Source organism: Coregonus lavaretus (genome assembly GCF_964263955.1).
Source record: "Coregonus lavaretus genome assembly, contig: HAP1_SCAFFOLD_3016, whole genome shotgun sequence".
NCBI classification, from domain to species: Eukaryota; Metazoa; Chordata; class Actinopteri; order Salmoniformes; family Salmonidae; genus Coregonus; species Coregonus lavaretus.
In genome coordinates this window covers 17611-40873 of record NW_028166928.1, presented here as the reverse complement: position 1 = coordinate 40873, position 23263 = coordinate 17611, and the positions used below count along the sequence as shown (strand labels likewise).

General features: G+C 44.9%; 1 protein-coding gene across 1 annotated transcript in view; it reads left to right on the top strand.

Moving 5' to 3' along the window:
- slf1 (SMC5-SMC6 complex localization factor 1) overlaps window positions 1-23263 on the top strand; it is a 33953-nt gene that overhangs the window by 6700 nt on the left and 3990 nt on the right. Inside the window, exons 11-17 of the mRNA XM_084189368.1 lie at window positions 71-212; window positions 1044-1215; window positions 1441-1586; window positions 1852-1994; window positions 6330-6409; window positions 10296-10388; window positions 11283-11465. Coding sequence (XP_084045494.1) covers window positions 71-212; window positions 1044-1215; window positions 1441-1586; window positions 1852-1994; window positions 6330-6409; window positions 10296-10388; window positions 11283-11465 — 959 coding nt within the window. The remainder of the gene's footprint in view (window positions 1-70; window positions 213-1043; window positions 1216-1440; window positions 1587-1851; window positions 1995-6329; window positions 6410-10295; window positions 10389-11282; window positions 11466-23263) is intronic.

Here is a 23263-nt window from a genome sequence, read left to right as displayed (position 1 = left end):
TTCTAATCAACGCCATGCACCACAGACACAACACTGTGGATATTGCAACATGTCCTCCCTCTTCCCTCAGAGAGGTGGGAGACTTGCGGTCGTCCGTCCTCTACAGGGTGTTCTGGAGCCTGTGGGAGCGCTCGACGCTGGGCTCCAGGGCCGTGCAGCAGCTGGCCCAGCTCCTGGTCCAGGCCTCACAGTGGGAACGCTCTGTCTCTGAGGTAAACCTGGACACATTCCCCAAGTCCCTGTTCCTGTCCTCACCAACCGTCCAGAAGACCTACATCCCTGTCCCGCCCATAGTTTAGTTCAGTCAAAGTCGACTCCCAAGTCAATTCTGAAATTGCAGCGCACCATCTAAGGCAGTGGTTTCCAAACTGTGGGGCACGGGGTCAGCAGGGGGGACGCAGGGTCTTTTATTTTTTAAGGAACACAGTCCGGCTTTAAACTTACTCTTGAGAGTTGTAATAGTAGAATGAACAAGGTGCAATTTTGAAATTGGGTAGTGCATCATCAGTTCCTCTTGTCATGTTAGTCATTGCATACCTTTGAGAGCTATTTATAAATATGCAGATCAACTAGCCCTTGTCAGCTAATGTTTTTGTATTTAGTTTTTTTAGGCCATAGGTATTGTTGTAATTTTTTTTTCACTCAAATATCACATGAACACACATTAGACAAGCCAAAATGTATAGAATTTCGAGAAGATTTGCTTTACAACTGCAAAATGTGCTTTGAACCCATGACAAAATGTGTAGAGTTGCAGGAAACAAGCTTTAAACCTGCACAATTCTCTCCACATCACAAGAGGGGTGTGACTAGTTTGTGTCATGAACAGTGCTTGTGCCCATAAAAATAGACGTGGCACGCACACGGAGGGAGGGGGATGTTCCCCAATGCTGGAAGGGGGAAAACCCTGATCTAAGGAGTGGACACCGTTCATGTTCCATATACAGCACATAACAGGAATTGTAATGGAATCGGGCCCACACTCTGGTCCAGCTATGTAGCCAACTACCCGTCTCTGTCCTTGTGCTGTGGTTGCTGCGTAGGGTCAGGAGAGGGACTGGGAAAGGGACAGGAGGCAGACGCTGGTGCTGACCCTGCAGGACACACTGGGCGTGGTGGTGGACTTCTGGTGGCAGGAACACAGCCACCTCAACCGCAGCCTGGTGGACAAATGCCTAGAGGACCTGGCTCAACACATCGCCATCCTCTGTCAGGGTACGCTGCCCTGCACACAGTCTGAGGAGCCGGCCCAAATGACACTCTATTCCCGATATAGTACACACCTTTTGCACTACCTGTGGACCCTGGTCAGAAGTAGTGCACTATATAGGGAATAGGGTACCATTTGTGACGCAACCAGTCTGACACACAGCAGCAAAGATTTAATCATGTATTCTAACTGATTCAATGTTGATGTGGAGGGTATTCTTCCTGCCCCAGACCTGCCCCCAGACGTACTCCAGACGTTTGTTCCCGGGGTGGTCCCAACCAGGCTACGGATGGTCACGGCAGACGCCATCTTCAGGAACGTGTGCTGCAGGAACGGCATCACAATAGGAGCAGAGCCCCTCTCGCTAAGGAAGATTGTAAGTTTTGGCCAAGTCCAAGTTAGAATGTGTTTGGTTTCCCCGTCCGGCTGTTGTGTCCCAGGTGTAGTACTAGTGCAACAGCAGTACAGTGTATTGGGGATCCGTTGCACAGACAGGCCAGTTGCTGGACTCTCACTCTCACAGCTGCTAACTCTGGTGCTGTCTTTATCACTCTGTCCAACACACACACACCTATACTACAGAGGCAGTCCCTATAAAGACCCTCTTTCCCCTTCCTTCCCCTGTGTGTGTGTCCTGACAGGTGTCCTCCTACCTGCCTGCCCTGAGGAGGCTGTGTGCAGTCAGGACAGGTGGCTCCAGAGACCCGCGGGCCGACAGCGGGGGCCCTCAGCCTGGGACTGAACCCACCTCCTGCAGCTGGAGCACCCAGGGGACTGCGACTGGGTGAGTCTGTCTGTCTTGTGTGTCTGTGCCCCCCGTTGGGGACCGCTGGCTACTCCAGTCAGGCTAAACAGAGGCCAGCCAACCAACCTCCCTGGGGGCAGCAGAGGACTGAAGGTGTGGAGAGGGGAAAGGTGTGTGGATGGGAGGGGTGAGAAAGGGAGGAGATGTGGTGAAAGGAAGTGGAAAAGAGGGAGAACACCTGGGGAATAAGAGTGGGGTGAGAGGATGGCATAGGAGAGGAGAGTGTAAGAGAGGAGGTCAGAGGGAGTGTGGAGATGAGGTCAGAGGGAGTGTGGAGATGAGGTCAGAGGGAGTGTGGAGATGAGGTCAGAGGGAGTGTGGAGATGAGGTCAGAGGGAGTGTGGAGATGAGGTCAGAGGGAGTGTGGAGATGAGGTCAGAGGGAGTGTGGAGAGGAGGTCAGAGGGAGTGTGGAGATGAGGAGGCATCAGTGGACATGCCTCATCACATGGCTGTGTGTCAGAGTTTACAGGAGAGGTGGAGAAAGCAGGTTCCCCCCTGCCTCATACCAGGAAGCTGCTGCTGTTCAACACCCCGCCGCTGGCACAGACACAGGCAGGGGCCGCTCGGGATGAGGTTCACCTCGGGCCTAGCGGTTCACTCACCGACCAGCCTCGGCCTCTTTTCCCTCACACTTATTCACCACCTTTTTCAATAGGAAATCAAAAACAATGTTTTTTGTTACCTCAAAAACAATGAATATATTTTTCATTTAATAATTGTGTATTGCTCAGAGAGGTGGAGAGAGGGGGTTTAGAAAGCTGAGCTAGCATGTGAGAGAGGCCATGAATGTGTTCTTAATAATCAAGTGTGTTATGAGGAGAAGAGAGGAGTCCTCTTCCTGTATGGACAGCTTGCCATCAGAGCACAAGTCCAGACAAAGACTGGCGGGAGGCTCTCCATAATTGAAGCCCCGTTTCCTCCTGCTGGCTTAATCAAGCAGAGCTTATTGTATTTCTGTTTGAGCCCGTTTGGGTTTGTCATTCTCTGTCTCGCTCTCTCGCCCTCTCTCGACACATGTTACTGTAGTCTAGCAGTTAGAGCGTTGGGCCAGTAACCAAAAGCCGACAAGTTGAAAAATCTGCCGATGTGTCTTTTGAGCAGAGCACTTAACCCTAATTTGCTCCAGGGGCGCCATACTACTATGGCTGACGCTGTAAAACAACACATTTCACTGCACCTATCCGGTGTATGTGACAATAAAACATAGATATTTTTAGTTGTTATTTTACTACAGCATCACTTAAAGGCACAGTAGGCAGCTTTTTTGGCGACCTGAACAATTTCACGTAGAAATGTGAGTTAAAGATCTGTCATTCTCATTGAAAGCAAGTCTGAGAAGCAGTAGATCCATTCTATGTGCACTATTTCTATGCTTCCCGTTAAGTTTAGTTTTGGTTAGTTCTACTTTCGCTTTTGTACACCAGCTTCAAACAGCTGAAAATACTATTTTTGCTTATTGAAAATATATTTCACAGCATTTTACATGGTACAATGATTATCTACACCAGGGTTATTCAACTCTTACCCTAAGAGGTCCGGAGCCTGCTGTATTTATTTTGTATTTTATTTTTATTCAAAACATATACACATACAAACAAACGACGTCACACCTGCCCAGACCCACATGCTCACACCACCATCTCCAGCGCCTGCATCACGCTCCGCCACATGGCTTCAAACTGCACCATTTTGTTTCTCTCCATCGCCCATGCACTTTCAACATTTCGATAATAAAGCATTTGACTTTTCCATTGTGTTATCGATGGAGGATTGGTTGATTTCCAGTTAAGTATACATTTTTTCAAGATGATTGACGAGAAGAGTCAAGTATATGAGATACCATCAGGTATCTCACTTTACCCTCATATGCCATGTCTTGAAATATGCAGACAGACAGATTCAAAGTAAATTTACATTGTAATACTTCTGACAGCCAACTTTCTGACTGCGCCCATAACTTTTGGACTTTATAACATTCCCAGAAGGCATAGAGTATTGAGTCCTTGTTAGTTTAACACTTAAGACATGACTCTGCCGTTGTGCTGTAGAATTTGTGAATGTTGTCCCTTGTATAATACATTCTATACATTAGTTTATACTGTATTAAGCGTACATTTTCATTAACTGTAATTTTGTTAGTTATGTTCCATCATTCCCTCCATCTTGTGCCAATATCAGTTATTTTTAAGTATTGGTTCCAATAGTTTATATTTATTTCTAAGAGATTGTTAGTTGGATAGGTTCTCTGCAAGATTTTGGATATCTTACCTATCATATGAATATCCTTTTTTGACTCAAATAGGATTCCCTCAAGATTGCTCTGATGTCTAAAACATTTCAAACCAAAATTTCATGATATGAAAGTTAAGTTGCATGTATTTGAAAATGTCTACATTGGTCAGTCCAAAATTGCTTTTTAATTCTGTAATGAAAATACATTTATTTCCTATTACAAAGTCATTTACGGTTTCTATGCGTTTAGCTTTCCATGTGGAGCAATTTAATGGTGAATTCTGAAAAGCCTGCTAGTTTTGTGTTCTACCCGATAATGAATTGCATACACCTGGTGTCCCAGGTCTAAATCAGTCCCTGATTAGAGGGGAAGAATGAAAAAGAGCAGTGGAACTGGCTTCGAAATCCAGAGTTGAGTTTGAGGGCTCTATACTATACATTGCTTGTTTTGTCACATAAGCTGAAATTAGGCAAACCATTAGAATTTTTGCAACCAAGAAATGGCAGTGATTTCTGCCTATTGTACCTTTTTTTTAATGAAATAAATCTGCTTTTATGGCTAGAATTTAGTGAAAAAAATGACCATTTAGGCTGGTTCGTATGCAATTTAACAACAGCAGTGTCAGTTGTGGAAGGGTTTCTTATATGTTTGCTGCCTCTGATTCTGAGGTGATCTTTATCACACCTTGTGGGGTGGAAATGGCACAGGAGAGCGTCTGCTGCTTGTGTGTGTGTGTGTGTGTATTCTGTGTTGGTGTATGGCTTATTGTACAATGCCCCCGGGCTTGCAGTGATCCTGCACCCAGAGTGACAGAACGATAATCCCCTATAGTATGGTCGATCATAGGGGAATGAGAAAGAATAGGTCCACTCGCCAAGTCTATTGCCAGTCTCCCCATGTGGACAGGGTACTTTTGTACTTTTGGGTTAAGTGGGATGAGATAAAATGTTACACACACACACAGGCACTTCTGATCTCTTCACAGACTTGTCCCTGCTAATAACAAGCTATGTGACAGAACGCGTGTTCCTCCCGCACTGTCGGGGAGATTCCGCCCGGGTTCTGAACAACCCAATTACCAGGGAACAAGCAGGCTTCCCTATAGTAAAGCATGGCATCCCCTCTCTCTCCTCCTCTTCCCTGTCACCCACATGTCAGACGTCCTGCTGGCAGCCAGGCAGCAGGTCTCCCCTCCACACACTCACTCACAGTACTGCTGACAGCCATACAGCTATTAGCACTACGCAGCTTTGAAGAGCACGCTTTCACTTCTTCTTTATTTATTTCTCATAATCTACTTTTTCCCCTTTTTGAATTGACTCGGTTGGGGTTTTACTTACTAAGTGGAGGAAAACTGACGGGGAAAAAGGACTTGTGATGCCTGCGAAGCCACAGTGTGTGGTAGACTGTGGTAGTTTGATCAAGCGCGTCGTCGCTACCTAGATGGGACGGTATTGCGGTATTCTGCAGCCAGGTCACTTAGCCCAAGCTGTAGTGCTACTGCTGCATGGCCAAACTGGTCATCTCTCCTTGACCATGTCATCTTGAATACTGTAGGAAATATTGAATTGAATTTAGAGGATTCGTTTACCCAGCGTCCTCCTAGGTGTTTACACTACCTCACAGGATCCATTTCCTCAGTGCAATCGGGTGTGACCTTCATTTTGGTTAATCTGGGAGGAAGCAGTGCAGAGCAGATGAGTAACACACTGACTGCACTGTATTTGAGAGTATGGGCTTTAGTAGGTGCAAAATGCTTCACAGTGACAGCCATTAAAAGACTGTGCTGGGAGGATCTCTTTGTCAGGGTCCTGGTAGTTGTCTGTTTGAATGAGGCACAGCACAGTGGCCCTGTACACACTGCTGCCACTGCTCTGTTACTCAGGATGTTCCATTGCTTTGTGTCTGTCGGTCTGTGTCTTCCTAACGTGTAGGCGTACTATTCCCAGCTGTGAGAGGAATTTCCTCTCTATGGACATTCGTTGTGGCAGTATTAAATACTTTGACGAAATGCCAGTCAGATGGCCGTGATGATAATGTTTGATGTCAGAGCTTACCCTGTCTCCCGTCTCTACCCAGAATGGCCAGCAGTCTGGTTAACGGAGCAAGTCTGGGCAAGGAGAACATCCCCAGAGGTCTCAACCGAGTCAACACAGCAGGTAACACCAACACACACGAACACACACATACACACGCTTCTCTGCATATTTGCAAGAAAAAAAATAGTTTTAATAGACATGCACAGGACTAGGTCATCAGTAGAGCGAGGACACGAGAGCCTTGTCATCCGTTTGAACTTAATGAAGAGCCCATTATGTATTTATAACGCCATGGATTAGCATATGCCAACACAACCTTGCAACCAACCGAACAGAAGCTCTTATGGTGCAGCTATGTGGGTGAAGGGTGAATTCAACAGGCTTTTCTCACCTTGTTTGCTACCTCTGACATTCTCATTGAAATTCCACGCACTCTTTATTTTTTTGGATCTGTTATTCACATTTTTTAGTGTAAAAAAGAATAATCACACGGATAAAAGAGAAACGTGGAAATAATGACGAAAGACAACACCACCACATGGCCGTCAGATCCCCAGTTTAAGAATATTAAACACAGCAATTAGGGCTGTGCTGTGAAAGTGACTGACTGCGTGCAGAACTTCCTGCACTTAGAGGCTTGGCACTCTGTGTGAAGTCTCTGAGGTGTCAGCGCTCATATCTCCCCCCTCACCTGATCAGAAAGGCCCTGCACCAGAGGCAGGGAGCTGGTGGGCAGGCAGAGGCAGGAGGCTCCAGGCTGTTTGCATGTGTTGTTTTTCCACTACGTGATCTCTATACTGATGCGCTCAGCATTAATTTTTGATGAACCATCAGCACATCCTCGCTCTCACACATGCCCGGGCTCTCTCACACACACACACACACACAGGCATACATATATACACACACACACACACACACACACACACAAACACAAACACACAGATTTCATCTTGCTTTCCTATGAGCAATTTTTCTGTGCTGCATATCTTCAACTCTACAGCCACTGGATCTCCCCTCTAGCAGCTGTGAAGGGCTGTGGGTTTGGGAAGGTCATTGTCTGTGCTCTGGCAGTTCTACAATCTCCTTGGTGAAAGTTCTGTCCTAACTCCACTGTTGAGTTTCTTGGGTGCTACTAACATAGCTAGCATTGAGGAGAGCAGACTCTTATAGTAGGTGAGGTACAACATTAAAAAGTGACATATTGTACTCCTGCTCCCTGTTCGAACACTCAATTGAAATTGCATCGCTATCCAGTGACCACCGTCTTGTGATACTCTATACATACATCAAATCGGTCCCTGTCGTAGGTCACAGATCAAGCCTAATTCACAACATTCTTCCTCAGTTTTTCAACTTCCATGGCAAGCCAGGTTTGGTGTTTCATACAGTAGGATATTACCATCCAAGCATGTAAGAGGTTTGGTGTTTCATACAGTAGGATATTACCATCCAAGCATGTAAGAGGTTGTACATTCAGACATTGGTTTAAATGAATACTTGGCACTCTGTATAGGTTTCTAGCACCATTCTGACAAATAGCATTCTTATTGGAACCGATTGCCATCATCTTTTTGAACCAGCTTGCCAGTCAACATATAGCACGGGTACACAGACAAAGTAGGGGGGGGGGGGGGGGCAACACATACATTTAACTTTTCTATTAAAGAGTGAAATGGGGGGATTGTTAGAGGGATTTATAGAAAAGGGCAGGCGGATTTATCCTTTCCGTGCTTATAAATGCTGAGCATGCAATTACCCCTATAATGGAGGCATTTCATCCAAATTGGAGCCATTCCAGTGATTTAACAGTGCGTGGATTGGGCCTGGCATTTGCGAGGATGTGTACACATGGGGAGCTGTGGAATGGGTGTTTAATCACAGCGTTTTAGAGGCTGTAATGGTGGAACACACTGCAGAACGCTGACCTGCCACAGTGCAGAACAACTCATTAAGGCCCACTTGGACTTCACTCTCTATAGTCTAGGTATTGTTGTTTTTTAATCACTTGTAATTATTTGTCTAATTTGTATGTTTATTAGATTTGGAAATAATGTATTTACATGGAAAAAATGTGGTCTTATTTACGAGTTTCTTAACTGTATTGTAGGAAGATTGAGGAAGTAGTGCTTATGAGGGAGAGTTGCGTTGGAAACTGTGCTCATGTCGGCCATCTTGGCTCCAGTGTATTCCTCGCCGCATGGTGTGAGAGTATTGGTACGGATCAGTAACTCAGAGAGGAGAGTGTGCAGTTGGGGTCACGGTACTGTTCTGGGAAGCTCCACCGCCAGATCCGATCCACCAGTACCGGCTGTCCCTCTAAATTCCAAAACCCATAACTGAGCAGAGGCAGGATTAATTTTTGATTTCCAGTGTTTTGGGTTGGCGAGAGGGAACGTACCTAAGAGACGCTGGGTTGCTCTGCCAAGGGGAGGTGTTTTTTCGAGAAGGGCGCTGGGGCATGATACAGCAGGGCAACTAGGCACTGGAGATCTGAAACATATTCCACAACGACACAAGCTACCCTCCGCTTTGTGGCTTACCTCTGTATTTTGATACCAAAAAAGAAGAAAGAACAGTGAACCATTGCTGTTCCTCGTCCAGATGTTGTCGAAGCTCCAGATAAACAGCCTCTCTTTCTTTGCTGTCCCGCACTTCAACCTCTGTCAGGTGGAAAACACATTTAACGCATCTAATGCAACCTCAAAGACACCTCTGGGAAGAAAGGAACTCTTCAAGTTGAAAGTGTCGTGCATTTTCAATATTTCGCTGTGCCTTGAAATGCAGCAAGCCTCTTTTCCTCTCCCCTGCACTCCTGCCTGTCCTGTCTCTGTCTGCTCTCTCCTCTCCTTCCTCTCCTCTCTTCTCTCTCTCCTCTCCTTCCTCTCTCCTCTCTTCTCTCTCTCCTCTCCTTCCTCTCTCCTCTCTTCTCTCTCTCCTCTCCTTCCTCTCTCCTCTCTTCTCTCTCTCCTCTCCTTCCTCTCTCCTCTCTTCTCTCTCTCCTCTCCTTCCTCTCTCCTCTCTTCTCTCTCTCCTCTCCTTCCTCTCTCCTCTCTTCTCTCTCTCCTCTCCTTCCTCTCTCCTCTCTTCTCTCTCTCCTCTCCTTCCTCTCTCCTCTCTTCTCTCTCTCCTCTCCTTCCTCTCTCCTCTCTTCTCTCTCTCCTCTCCTTCCTCTCTCCTCTCTTCTCTCTCTCCTCTCCTCCCACTCCCCATGCCTTGCTCTGTGCTTCAGTGAAGGCTCTGTATGGTCAGGCAGTCTAGTAAAGCATTTATTATGGGCTTTGCAGTCTTGTATTATACTGGCAAGCAAAGAGGCACTCATGCTTGGCCTTTAACTTTCTTGTGAAGTTCAGCCATACATGAAAATAGGGGGTACTGGCCCTCTAATATATTCCTGATTTAATATTGTATCAAAAAGAGAGGGGGGCAGGGGGGGGGCATTGGAATATGTAAATAAAAGCCTTCTGAGGATTTTGTGTCTGGGTGTTGTAGTTTGCTGATTAAATATAACGTGGTACATTGGTAATGCCCAGTGGAGCTTTTGAACCCTGGATGTGTGAAGAATCCTGTTGGAGCCTGCCTTTGTGCCTGGGCTGTGTACCATAACTTCCTCCAGAGGAACAATACGTGACAGGAAGAGGCTCTTCTCACACTCACAGCCCGTTTATTAACTTTGTGCGGCACTGGTGTAAGTGGAAAATCCCTCTGTCCCCAAAAAAAAGAGGGAGGAGAAAGAGCCCAGTTCACCATCTTTTTTGTAACCTTTTTTTAAACTTGTTTTAATCTCCCCCCGTTTCTCATCTCTCCTCTTAAATCGCATTGTCATTGGAGGTCCGCCTTTTTAGGTCAGTTTTTTTTTTTGTGGTCGTTGAGGATATTTCTTCAGTACATTACTGGTGTGTGTGTAGCATAGGGGGACAATGGGTAGGACACACCCTAATTTGGGATTTCTCTCTTTTTTCCTCTCTTCTTCTCCTTTGTGCCCGTTGACGCGGTCCTGGCGAAGGCGAGACACTCCTCCACAGAGCCTGCAAGAAGAACCAGGTTGAGACGCTGCTCCAGATCCTAGCACTTCCTGGGACCGACGTCAACGTGAAAGGTAGGTCTCCCGACCCCCTCGCTCTCCCCTATCTCTCCCGCTGCCTCCATTTTAGAGTGTCGTGGAGCGATTTAACGTGGATATAGAGAAGGAAGGAAAAGAGAAGTGTGACCTTAAGCTAAAATGCAATGGGTGTGTCTTGGAGGAACGGGGTGTGTTGGAGGCTAGATGTACAGTCGCTCTACCAAGCGAATGCACGTCCTCTGATATTTCCACCAGTTTTTTTTTACCCTCCCAGGGCAAATATAATAACTGTCATCTTCCTTTTCAGTCCATTTAAATTGCTTGTGCAGATGCAGCGTTATTTGAATAGTTTTAATGTGTTTCTTGATGATCGTCTAACGTGCTAAGTGGAGATTGGGTGAGGGACGAAGAGTAAAACCGGAGATGTGATGGCGAAAAGGAAACAGGACAAACTGAAGGGCTTGAAATTATAAAGTGGTGAGAGGACTAGTTTGAGTACAATCTCTGTGCTCTGGTGACATGGAGCACAAACCTGTCCCCATAATATGAGGCCTCTGGTCTCCGAGAAAGAAAACGCATAATGTTTATTTTAGAGCAACAAGAACGATTACACCTACAGAATACACCTACCTACCGCACAGTAGGTATAGATTTAGACTTGCTTCTCTAGATCAAGATAGATTTAAGCTATTAAGTATTACGTTTTAGTGTGTGTGTGTCTGGCGTTGGATGTAGAGAAATGATTAGAGTATCCTAGATTATTTGTTTTTCAAATGAAAAGATGGCTACTATTAGCTATGAAGATATTAGCAGTATAATATGTTAGTTGTGTTTGATGGTTGTCATAGGTGTTGTCCTCCATTTAACTCAATGCAGAATTCAATCTTTAAAATATAGTTGGATGACCGTTTGGTCTGTGTTACTCCTCAGACCACGCAGGCTGGACGCCCCTGCACGAGGCGTGTAACCATGGCAGCATTGCGTGTGTGGAGGCCCTGCTGCGCCACCAGCCCGCCCCTCACCTGTACAGCCAGGTGGGTGGAGTCAGCCCGCTACACGACGCGCTGCTCGGCGGACACACGGACATCGCCATGATGCTCCTGCAGCATGCAGGTCAGTCAGCACGCATGGTATACCGAAACTTCTGTACTTTTTCGATACTGGAACATGAAAAATTGTTTGGTACTACAATTTTTGTTCCTATTGGTACTTCTGTCAAATATGTTTCACGATGTATAGAGATTAAGAGGAACTTTGGAGACTTCTAAGTATTTTTTGAAACCTCCCGCTTTGTGCTGGATGTGTCAATGTGTAGTTCATACATGCATAATCTATGAGCAGAATTACTGTCTTGCCTCAATTAGTCATGAAATCCCTAATTTGAAAGCAGCTGTTTTTCTGGAAGTGGTGCTGTGCCATTTTTCCTATATTTTCACTCATGTGGGCCAGCCCCCTAGCAATTAAATGTCAACCAATGAGCTTCAGCCCCTCACAATTTGAGTGACAGCTAGCAGGAGGCACATCATGCACACACTGCAGAGCGAGAGAGAGTGCAATGACGAGGTGCACATATCATATATGACGTAGTACGCAGTTTTAGGGGACCACTTTTGGCTCGTGAGCGCTACTTTCAAAACTACTGGCTTAAAAGTATACAAAAGTACAGGAAAATTCTTTTTAGTACCTTACTGTAATAGTTTGCATTAAAATGGGCAAAAATTGCTTTTTTAGCAAAAAACTATTTCAAGCAAGAATATTGCTAGCACGTTCTGGGAGTGGTCTGACTGGGGAAAGGAAAATTGAAAACTAGCTGTTATTGGCAGAGAGGTTTGGAACTCTCTTTGTTATTGGTCTATTAACCAATTTACCGCATGGCGATGTCACCATGGAAAGACAAAACTCCCGCCCATGCAAAGCTGCTGATTAGAAGCAACTAGCAGGAAATAACACTGACCAAATATGTTCACACTTTTACACAGGAAAAAAATAATTGTGACAGCACTGGGCCTTTAACACACTTGAATAATGCAACACAGCATGTAGAAATGTTGAAACATTACTGTCCGCAAAACAATGTCCATACAGGCTAGAACACGCTACAATGCAAGAAGTTACCGGTAGCGTCCAGCTTTGGAGGCTAACTTTCCTTGCTAGCTTACAGCTGAAGCTAACGTCAGTTCACTACCCTAGTACTTTGTTTGTGATAATACGCAAACCATAACACAAAATATGCTGATTGTCACCAAAAACTTTATGCATTCACTTAATCGTCTCTCCCTCAAGTCTCTCCCTCATACTGACTGTGTATGCATGTGCCTTGTGAATGATGTGATTACTGAGTCTTAAAGAGACAGTGCACACTTTTATAAAATAAGATTGCTACTTCTATGCAAATGTTGTTGATCAGTACAATAAAATAAGTCCCGAATGGAAGGGGAAACAGATTGTTCAATAACTCAATGCATGCACACACTCCTATTGAATGTGCATTCACCTGAATTGTGAATAGGCCTATATATTGATTTATCCAGTTTATCAATAGCGATTTACCATTCAAATAAATTATTACCATTATGTTGTTATGTAGTTAGATTGGTAAAAACAAAGTCAAATGTATTGTATGATTGTATAATTGATTCATTAATGCATACATGGCTGTCTGAAAGACTTACATAAAACGTTTCAAATGTAATATGATATTGAACTCAAAAGATGTCCAACGATTGAACAGAGCAGTAGCTGAGTTTATCTGTCTGGATCAAATGTCGTTCTGTGACTTTGGCTAATACGACTTCCTTTTTTTGCCGTGGCATCATTTTGGAATTGTGTGTCATGATGGTATCGAGTGTTGTGATACTAAACCTGGTATCGAAGTCAAAATGATGGTATCGTGACCACACACACACACACACACATATATATATATATATATATATATATATATATATATATATATATATATATATATATATATATATATATATATATATATATATATATATATATATATATATATATATATATATATATATATATATATATATATATACATATACACACACACACACACACACACACACACACACACACACACACACACACACACACACACACACACAGAGAAACAAATGCATACATTCACACACAAGGTCAAAGAGTTACTTTATTGGTTTCAGTTTGAGGTGTAGCTTATTTGGACTACTATAGTATTTGGAAAAGTAGCCTAACCATTGAATGAGGTGAGAGGAATATGGATGGATGGATGAATGAGTCTGAAATGTAGCTTTGATGTATCAGGGAAATTAGCACTGGATTTTAGCGGCCTAACAGTCTTATGCCCGCAGTCTCAAATCTAAATAATCTATGCATCTCTACTACCCCCCCCACCACCCTCTCTTCCACCCTGCTTCTTCCTCTTCCTTTCTGTGTTCCATCGCAACGTCTGTCCAAACGTATTACCCATCCACTCATAAGATGTCTGTTCATGTCTTTTTGAAGAGATTATAGTCGTCAGGTTCTGCCGCTTGTGAAATTCACACGCTGGTTTGGTGGGAAATGTGTCACAACAGAAATAGTTTGTGTGTCACCGTGTGTTTGCTTGCCACATGCAATCGCGGTTTGGGAGCTTTGAAGTGAGTGTGACACGTGTCAAAGCGAAAGGGGGGAGGGGTGGTGGTTGCATAGCTGTGTGTGTGTGTGTGTGTGTGGTGGTGGTGTGGGGGGGTAGACGGCGTTGAACAAGATTCCCATGTACGCTGTCGCCACTTCCCTACCTCACTCTCCACTTTGACTAATTATAGTTAATTTGATTTGGCTTTCCCATTAACACATGTATATATTCTGTCCTCAAAAAATAAATTAGATTGGGATTGTTTGGTCCCGGTGAGAAAACGGAGGAGTTTTTTTTGCGCGGTGACAGTAAGAAAAGGAACTAATTAAAAGGGGTCAGAGGAGGAGACTGTTTGCAAAATGAAAGTGTGTGTGTGTGTGAGCGGTCTGTCTAGGACTCAGCTCGGTGCTGCCTGCTAGGCCACATCACTGAGATGGATGAATGGATGGAGCTACTGCTGCTGCTGGAGAAATGAGAGCACGCTCCCAATTTAACACGCAGATCTTTCTCCTTCTCTTTCTATCAGTTAGTGTCTATTTCTTGACGTTGTGGCTGGAGGTAGTGAGGCTAGCTGGGGAGAGGGAAAGGAGTGCAGTCTGTCTGTGTCTGTCTGTCACCATGGACACCACTGGCCTCCAGGCTGACTGATGGAAACGACAGAGCGAGCGATTCCTGTTGAATAGAACATTAGAACCGGGGGCTTTGATTAGCAGGTGGCTGGGTCCTACACATTAGACAGAGCAACTTGGACAGCAGCTTGGCTCCATTTACCACTCATTCAGCTTAAAGAAGAGGGGCAAGTAAAGTAACTACAATGTACCAATACGTTTTCTACTGAGTATTTGATTTATGATGATTACTGAATACATTTATCCATGAAAGCTATCTTTCGTGGTGGAGTGAGCTAGAAAGCGTTGTAGTGGTTACTAAATAGCTGCTGCCTGGCTGTCACCCTGTTGTGTTGTTGTTCCCAACAGCCAAACTCAGCTGAGCTGCCAGGGCTTGGTCGGAAAGGGCAGCTCTCGCTGCCACTGCCAAACAAACAAGGCCTTTCAATGGTAGTGTTCTAACCCTGAAATAATAACCCTGGCTGGAGGACACACAGAGAGAGAGAGAGAGGTGGTGGGGGTAGGAATGTATGGCCCCCACCCTCGACCCTGGGGTGCTGGCGGGGAAAGCATGCCATGGCTGAGGGCAAGGACTGCTCTCTCCCCTCCCTCTGCTCTCTCAAGGCTGGCCCACACGACCCTGTGTGTGTGTGTGTGTGTGTATGCCTGCTCGGCTGGGAGTGTTTAATTTTGCAGGATGACCAGAGAGAGAAAGAGTGCCCCTGATTTGAATGGAAAATGACCTGGAGCCGTGGCTGAGCTCTGAGCGGCTCCAGAGAGGCAGGAAGAAAAGAGCCTTCAAGCTGTCGCCCTGCGCCTTAATCTCTGGTGGCGTGGGCTCAATACAGCCACCCATGTTAGTAAGCAGACCAAGTCTGCTTAGCCTACCTAGCCTAGCAACCCTCCACATCCAGTCTCATTGAGGCCCAGCTAAAACAGACCAGCTAAACAGCTCATTTAGATTGGGCTAAACTACACTAGGTTAATTAATTAGTGTATTTTTTTTGTACTTTTCTTTCCTCATCACGAGTCTCTGCCCGACTGTAGGTTAAAGAGGAACTGCACCCACTGATTTGGCCTCATTTTTTGAATTGCTCTTCAAGAAATGCTGGCGGCCATGACAGAAGCCAAATGTGAGTTGGCTTGGGGGTGTGGCTTGATGGGGGTGTTTCTTGGGTGTGTCCTTGCCACCACCAAGACACACCCATCTGTCAGAACCTTGCCCACAACTGTTTCCCCCCAATCAATCACAGCAAACAAACCTGCAGGTTGAGTTCAATAACTACAGGTGTATGGTGAGATGCCAGAGGAAGCCTTGAATAGGTCAGTAGCCTACAGAGTAATATAAGAACAATGCAATTGCTGAATTTATGCAGATGAAATTAAAAATATCAAATGTTATTTGTTACATGCTTCGTAAACAACAGCTGTAGACTAACAGTGAAATGCTTACTTACGGGCCCTTCCTAACAATGCAGAGAGAAAATGATAGAACAAGGAATAAATACACAATGAGTGACATATACAAGTTAGTCTAAACTAAGGGTTTTGATAACTTTCAAATGTCCATGTAGAATAAACAACCCTTTACATAATACCATAGAAGCAGTGTTCTGCTAATATAACAATGTGTACCTTTCACCTTTCATTGTCATTCCCAGCTGATACAGATACTTTGCCTATCGGCATTTTGTCTAGTGGTAATGGGGCTACCTTGGCAATAATGTCAGTGTGGTCATACCTTCCTCTGTGGTGTCCCGTATACAACAGGAGTTCCCTGATCCTGGTGCAGAATACACAGGGTTTCTCCATCCCCATATTGACTGATACCATTAAATTCAATAGTAAAAAAAGACAATACAAGGAAAAGTTGTCTAATATAATTTGTATCTCTCCATTCAGAGACATCAGTATCAAGCCTGTCTGTCAGTCTGGACTTCATCACATCATCTTGCATGTCTCCATGTGCTGGCTCCATACATGTTTCTGTGAACACACACACATAGTCACAATTCTATTACCAAAGGCAGTTAGGAAAGGTAATATCTGACATACAAACAGGTGCTATATTGAAGTTTGAACAGGTCAGATAAAACCTACCCAATTGTGGTCTCCCCATCAAACGACTGAGGCTCCAGTCCATCCGTAGAAATAGGCAGAGTTCATCAGTGACACATGGAATGAAAAGGGTGTTGCCATTACTGGACATTTACCTCGTCGACCGTTGGTGAGCAGGCAAGAGGTGAGGCTGGAGGTGAGGTCTTTGGCTGCAAACTGGACATCTATCAAACAACTGCAGCAGTCCATTTTATGAGGTGGTGTTGACTGGGAGGGCCTGTGACTGGGTGATGTATTAGACAGCCAAGTGGTAAATTGCATTTTGTTCTAAAGAAAGGACAACCAAAATGACTCTGCTAGTTGTATCTCCTTGGCTGGGGAATTAGCCTATTATTTTATCAAGCCAGGTATTTTTTTTAATACAACTTTTCACATAACACACGTTACCTGTCATTGTTGATGAAGCCGTCTGTGTCATCAGGGCAGTAACTCGGGTCACTATCAGAAGCCTCATGGCGTGTCCTTTTCATAGGAGTGGAGGGAGACTGACAACAACGGAGGTACTTGTGTCGCATGACACACTTTTATTCTGAAGTCTTGCCTGACAAGCTGTGAAAATAGCAAGTGAACAATTAATGAAATTATTTCTGGAGGTCGCTAAACCATTGCAATCACATTGCTGGACATGTTGTGATACCCACCTTTGCTCCTTCTGGTAGGTCCCGGCATCCGTTCATGACCAGGAGATCAGACTGGCACCCAACTGTGCACTTTGTCTAACAGAAAAACATGGTCAACATCCCTAAATTATAAACATAGCTCGAGAAATAACGTAATCTCGTTTGGAAGCTAATTCTATGCTTTACAGATGTAGACTGACTGGCTTCAGATTGGATTAGATTCAGGCCGGTGACACCGTTACACTATGCAACCAACTGTGACATGTTTTGCTATGGCCTTGGGTTGGTTTGAGTTTGTTGCTACTAGTTCGTACACTATGGTAGTCAGTCATGAGTTAGCTAGTACCACCATAGCTGCATCCAATATTTATTCGTGCCCTAGACATGGGTTGCACCTCGAAGGCTAATGTGACTGTTTCATTTTACATTTTAGTCATTTAGCAGACGTTCTTATCCAGAGCGATTTACAGTTAGTGAGTGCATACATTTTTCATACTGGTCCCCCGTGGGAATCGAACCCACAACCCTGGCGTTGCAAGCACCATGCTCTACCAACTGAGCTACACGGGACTGTAAGTTTCGTATAAATTACACTAAGTTAGAGTGGCATGGAAATACGATGACATTGCTAAAGTAGGCAAATAATTAGTTGGAAACAAGAGAGATGGCAATGTTGCCATTACTGTTACTAGCTAAGTTTGCCAAAAATATCTAGCAATGCTAATGTAAGCAACCTCAATCTTAGTTAGCTGGCTAAAGTTATAATTCATCTAAAGTCAATCTGGCGACATCACAATCATGACAAAAGGTTTTCCTACTAATTATTTGCCTTCTTTTGAAATGTTATCGTGTTTCCAAGCCAAATTCGAGTTGTATTTAGGTAGGCTAACGTTAGTTAGGTAGCTAGCTAGTTGGTAGCTAGCTAACATCAGCTATGCTAGCGATGATAATGATTATCAAAATATACATAACCAGCAGTCTATGGTCTAGCTACCGGTATACTCACCACCACTGGGGACCAACAAAGTCCAATCACCGATCCCTGCATGAAAGGGTCCTTTGGTCAGGACATGCAAGCCATAGTAGTTGGCTGTGCATCATGCTGGAAGCATGCGTTGCATGGTCAATCCTTAAAGGCTTTTCAGTCTCAAACGTCCGCGATCCTTTGAAATCGTTGGTTGGGGGCGATGAAACAACGGAGCCCCATTCAATGAAGGGATGCGATGTGGGGGGAGGGCCGATTTGCACGTGGAGCTTGGCAAAAGGGGGCATGATTTGTTTACTTAATTGTAATCCAAACCCAACCTTAATTCGTTGTGACGCACTGAGGTTCCAAACTCTTTTTTTTAGACGAGACTGACTTTATGACAAAAATTATCCTATTTACACATTGTAGTCAATTTTGACACTAGAATAAATGTTTCTGATTCAAAGGGATTAGATGGGTTTTTAGGGGCAATATCTCTTTAAAGCAGTTGCAAACTGTTCAATTGAGGACAGCGATTTATGTTCTACCAGACCTATTCTTCTTCTTCTGCTGCTGCTTGTTTGTTAGTCACACCACCAAGCATTCATCAGCTTGTCCCCCTTCCCAAGCCAATCCCTTTGAGTTCTGAATTCATGTTTGTGGAGCTGAAAGATGTCATTAGCTCGGTGGTACAGGAAGCAGCTTGGTCCCCTCAGTCTTGTGCAGTGTCACAGATGTACTCAGGCTGTAATGCGGAGCTCTGTTTCCAAAATGGCGGGTAAACCGTGCCTTTCTTGATCAGGGTCAGCTCAGTCGTTTTCACTGCTGGGACTGAAACCAGGAACTTTCTGGTAGCGACTGCTACGTTGTTAACTAGACGTGTGGAGATAAGCATGTTGCTTACGCCCTCACTGTGGTTAGTGCATGGGTTTCAGCTGAACTTCAGGCTGTGTTTCAAAAGGCTAGGCCTCCCATACCTCCCTGGTTTCTCCACCAATTTCTAATTTCTACTCTCTCTTTATCTCGCAGCCTTTTAATGGTGTTTTGGATGTTTGCCAGGATAGAGCCTGCAGCCTCTCTCTCTCTCTCTCTCTCTCTCTCTCTCTCTCTCTCTCTCTCTCTCTCTCTCTCTCTCTCTCAAGAAGAAGAGTTTCCGCTTTCATGCTCCTCTCACGTGTGTGTGAGCGCAGGCAAGCTGCTATTTATTCCAAGGATGTACTTCAACTTGGGTTTGTGCTATTTTCCGGTCTTGGAAGATTTCTCGCAGCCCACCGAACCCCACAGGCCCTACAGTACATTCACTGTTCTTCCCACACCACCCCATCCACCCCCCCTCTTAGACTAGACTAGCCCTCCTCTGTTAGAACCACTGGCCTTGTGCTGCGTTTTACTGCCTATCAAGGTAGCTTAGGCAGGAGGAAGGCTTCTTTTATGTGCGGGGAGTAACACACAGGTCGAGCAACTCATACTGCAGCGCTCCAGTTCTATTCTCGTTCTCTTCCAAAGGTTCAGTTGTGTGTCTTTCCTCTCAGAAGAACAAGGGGTGAAGGGATAGATTCAAGCACAGCCTCAAGGTTAGCATCCAGCGTCTCTGTTTCCCGAAAGGCAGCTGTAATAGAACAGAGTAGATTCATATAGCCAGGCCCTTTTCGGTGACTTGTGTCTTCTCTCTGTTCAGGCCTGACCTCGAACACCAGCAATCAGTCTTCACTTGAATCAAGTGTGGTAAGACCCAAACGACAACGCCACTGTGTCCAAGAGAACACGAATAAGTCGTAGTTCAGACAAATCTATTCACGGTTACCCAGAAGTAAAATTTGGGCGAATGTTGTCACTTCCCGTGCATCTGTCCACGAGCCATTAAGATATTATTTATTTTTCAAGCTGTGTTGAAAGTGTGAAAATGAAAGTATTCAATGTGTAATAATAATAATAATAATAATAATAATGTGTAGTAGTGAGTCGTTTCATACTCCCTCCATTTGAACGAGGTTATGACTGCTTTGTGTACGAAGTAACCAGTAACCAGTCTGAGTAGGTCACAGGATATGAATAGATAATCTAACCTCTTTTTTTTTTTTTCTTAGACATTTCCTGCACTTCCTTAGTCATCTACATTCATCTACTGACAAGAAACTGTGCCTCATCGAGGCTATTATCAAAGTGCTACAAATGCATACAGCAGCCTAGATATGAGCATAGAGCCCAAATACTGGGCAGCAAGGGATTTACAATGTCACCTATCTATTGGTTCCTCGTCCTGTAGATGTCATAACGGCTGTGTGTGTGGCAGGTGTGCCTGTGGCGTGGATGCCGACTCTCTCCATTCTGAGTGTGTCAGTGCTTGCCAGGGGATTACAGCTAGAGTCCAGCCTCCAACCCCAACCCTCTGGCCCATAATCTGGCTCTAATCTTTGTCTGCCCAGGCCCATGTTTGATTGGGTGATGAGCCCTTCAACCGGATAGCTCTCATTACCACCGCTAACAAACAAAGATCCCCACAACTCTAGCTACCACTAGTAGGCTGGGATTCACTTAAAGATTTGGTCTGCATCTCAATAATGGCAAGTGGTTTCTAGGGCTGTGACGATACCAGTATTGCAATATTTGTTTTACATTGCAAAAATAAACACAAAGTAGACCAAACTATTTGGTCCTTTAAAAACCTGCTGTATGTGAAATGTTGTTTGCTATAGCTTGGAAAATAAATACATGTGACTCTGGATTCCAACATAATTATGTTTGTTTCCAACATTAGGGCTGTTTTCCTCAAGAAGTGAAATCCGCTTTGTGTTTTGTTACCTTGCCACGATGCTAACGAGTATCGCGATACTGATATCGTCCTGGCCCTAGTGGGTTATTTTCTTTGTCTCCTCCACAGTGATTTCACCAAATCAGTCGTTTTTTTTTTAGATCAGTGTGAAGGAAGGAATGGAGACTAGGAAAATAAGCTTTATTCATCTAGCTGTTGATGTGTACATTGACTGTGGTTGAGCCGTGCCATTGGTTGATGCTGTGGTATTGTCTTCCTATGGTGGTTGTTGTTGTAGGGCGGGTGCTCCTCTGGGTGTGTGATGTGTTGCCACTGGTCTCAGTTCACACAGTCTCTCTCCGTCAGGTGGAAGGGGAAATAGAGAGAGGGATGTTTACTGTGCTCTGCTCTGCTGTGGAGCTGCATCCCAGTCTGTTTGCCTCTGTCTCTCTCGTCTGGAACTAAAGCAGACACAGAGAGAGCGAGAGACACACAGAGAGAGAGGGGGATGGAACTAGGACTCCTCGCTCTGTTTCTCCCCTCCTCCACTCTGGCTTTTGTATTTCTTGTCTTTGCCTGCCCTCTAAAGGCCAGAGGGCTCTGCGCTCTGTGTGTGTGATGGTGTGTGTGGCAATCAGGCTGTGTCTGACTGGTGCAGGCAGCAGTAGCATTCACGAGGCGTGTGAATCCCCCCGCAGGGCTACACACACACACACACACACACACACACACACACACACACACACACACACGTAGAGCAAATAGCGTAATTACCCCTGCTCACATTTAATCCCCCAGGTGTTTTATTTATCTCCAGAGCAGCATATCTGACACATTGCGCCAATACCTGGATTACTTCAATCGCTCTCCGTGATGCGGAAGGCAATATCATACCAAGCCCCGGCCACTCTCGCAACGCTCTCTCACTCTGTGTGTGTGTGTGTGTGTGTGTGTGTGTGTATGTAGCGGTGTGTGTAGCGGTGTGTGTAGCGTTGTGTATGTGTGTGTAGCGGGGTGTGTACAGTGTAAGTGTGAAGTAAAGCACTGACATATGCGTATTTCACGGGCCATTGTGAAGAACAGGCAGCGGCTGATTCCATTGGAGGGAGGGAGTCAGAATCAGTTAAGGACTTCTCATGGAGTTAGATCAGTCCTTTTCAGAGTCAAGATCACTTTCTGAGTCAAAATGCAAGCCGAGATCTACCGCTCAGATTTTTTTTTTACGTGACTTAAAAAATGTAAGCATATGCAAAATTAACCAATTAAAAACGGTTCTGTAGCAATGAGGTTTGTGTAGTAGGCTAAAGGCCCAATACATTATCACTGCATATTGGCTCTGCTTGAATTGCCCTGCCAATGTTGTCATTCTCAGACCATTTTGAAATGATATAAAAAACATTGCAGCTACTGTATACGATCACACTGGTAATAGGTCATTTGTTGTATTACTTGTGAGGCACAGCTGAGTGAGCATAATCATTAGTTTTTTACTGGACTGATGGCCTGCATCTGATGGTCAACCTGAGGAGAGGAAGGGAGCAGTGGTGAGGCTCCCTCTCACCCGACTCACCGTCCCTCCTCTCCCTCCCTCCGCTGAGAAAAGGGGACACAGTCCACCAGCTGATGGCCAAACTTAAATCGCACTGCATTATTTCCGCCTCATCCACCAATTCATGTTGTTACTCCAATGAACAGAGAAAGGTAAATATTCCTTAATATTAACAAAGACAATGCAAGCTCATCGAAACACTTTGCTGTACTCATTCATTGCAGCTGCAGTGCTAGTTGTAGCGTTAGTGGCAGTAGGAAGAAAAGTGTTGACAGTGCTGAATAACAACTTGCTGTATTCGTTGAGTCTCTCTAGTCATGGTTTTAAACGTTTTGAAATCTCACGTTATCAACTTTGCTGTGTGTTTTGAGGCTTCTTGTTCTTTTTACAGTTTATGGTGCGAGGGAAACTGTGCAGACACGGTGATCTGAGCTATCTGATTGTCCAGCGGTTGGCCTATAGGTGCACTTGATTTGCTCTCTGGGCCTGTCGGGTAGGCGTTCTACCTTTAGACACATAAAATGGGAACACTTTGTCTTCCTGGCGCTAGGGCTGCTGAATCAAGTGCACCTACTGCCAACAGCGCAAAAACGAATAAAAAGCACTAGGATTTGCTTGTAGGTCGACCAGGTGACCACTGAGCTAGATGAAAGTTGGGCCCAGGCCTCTTTTGCATGGAGGAGGGAG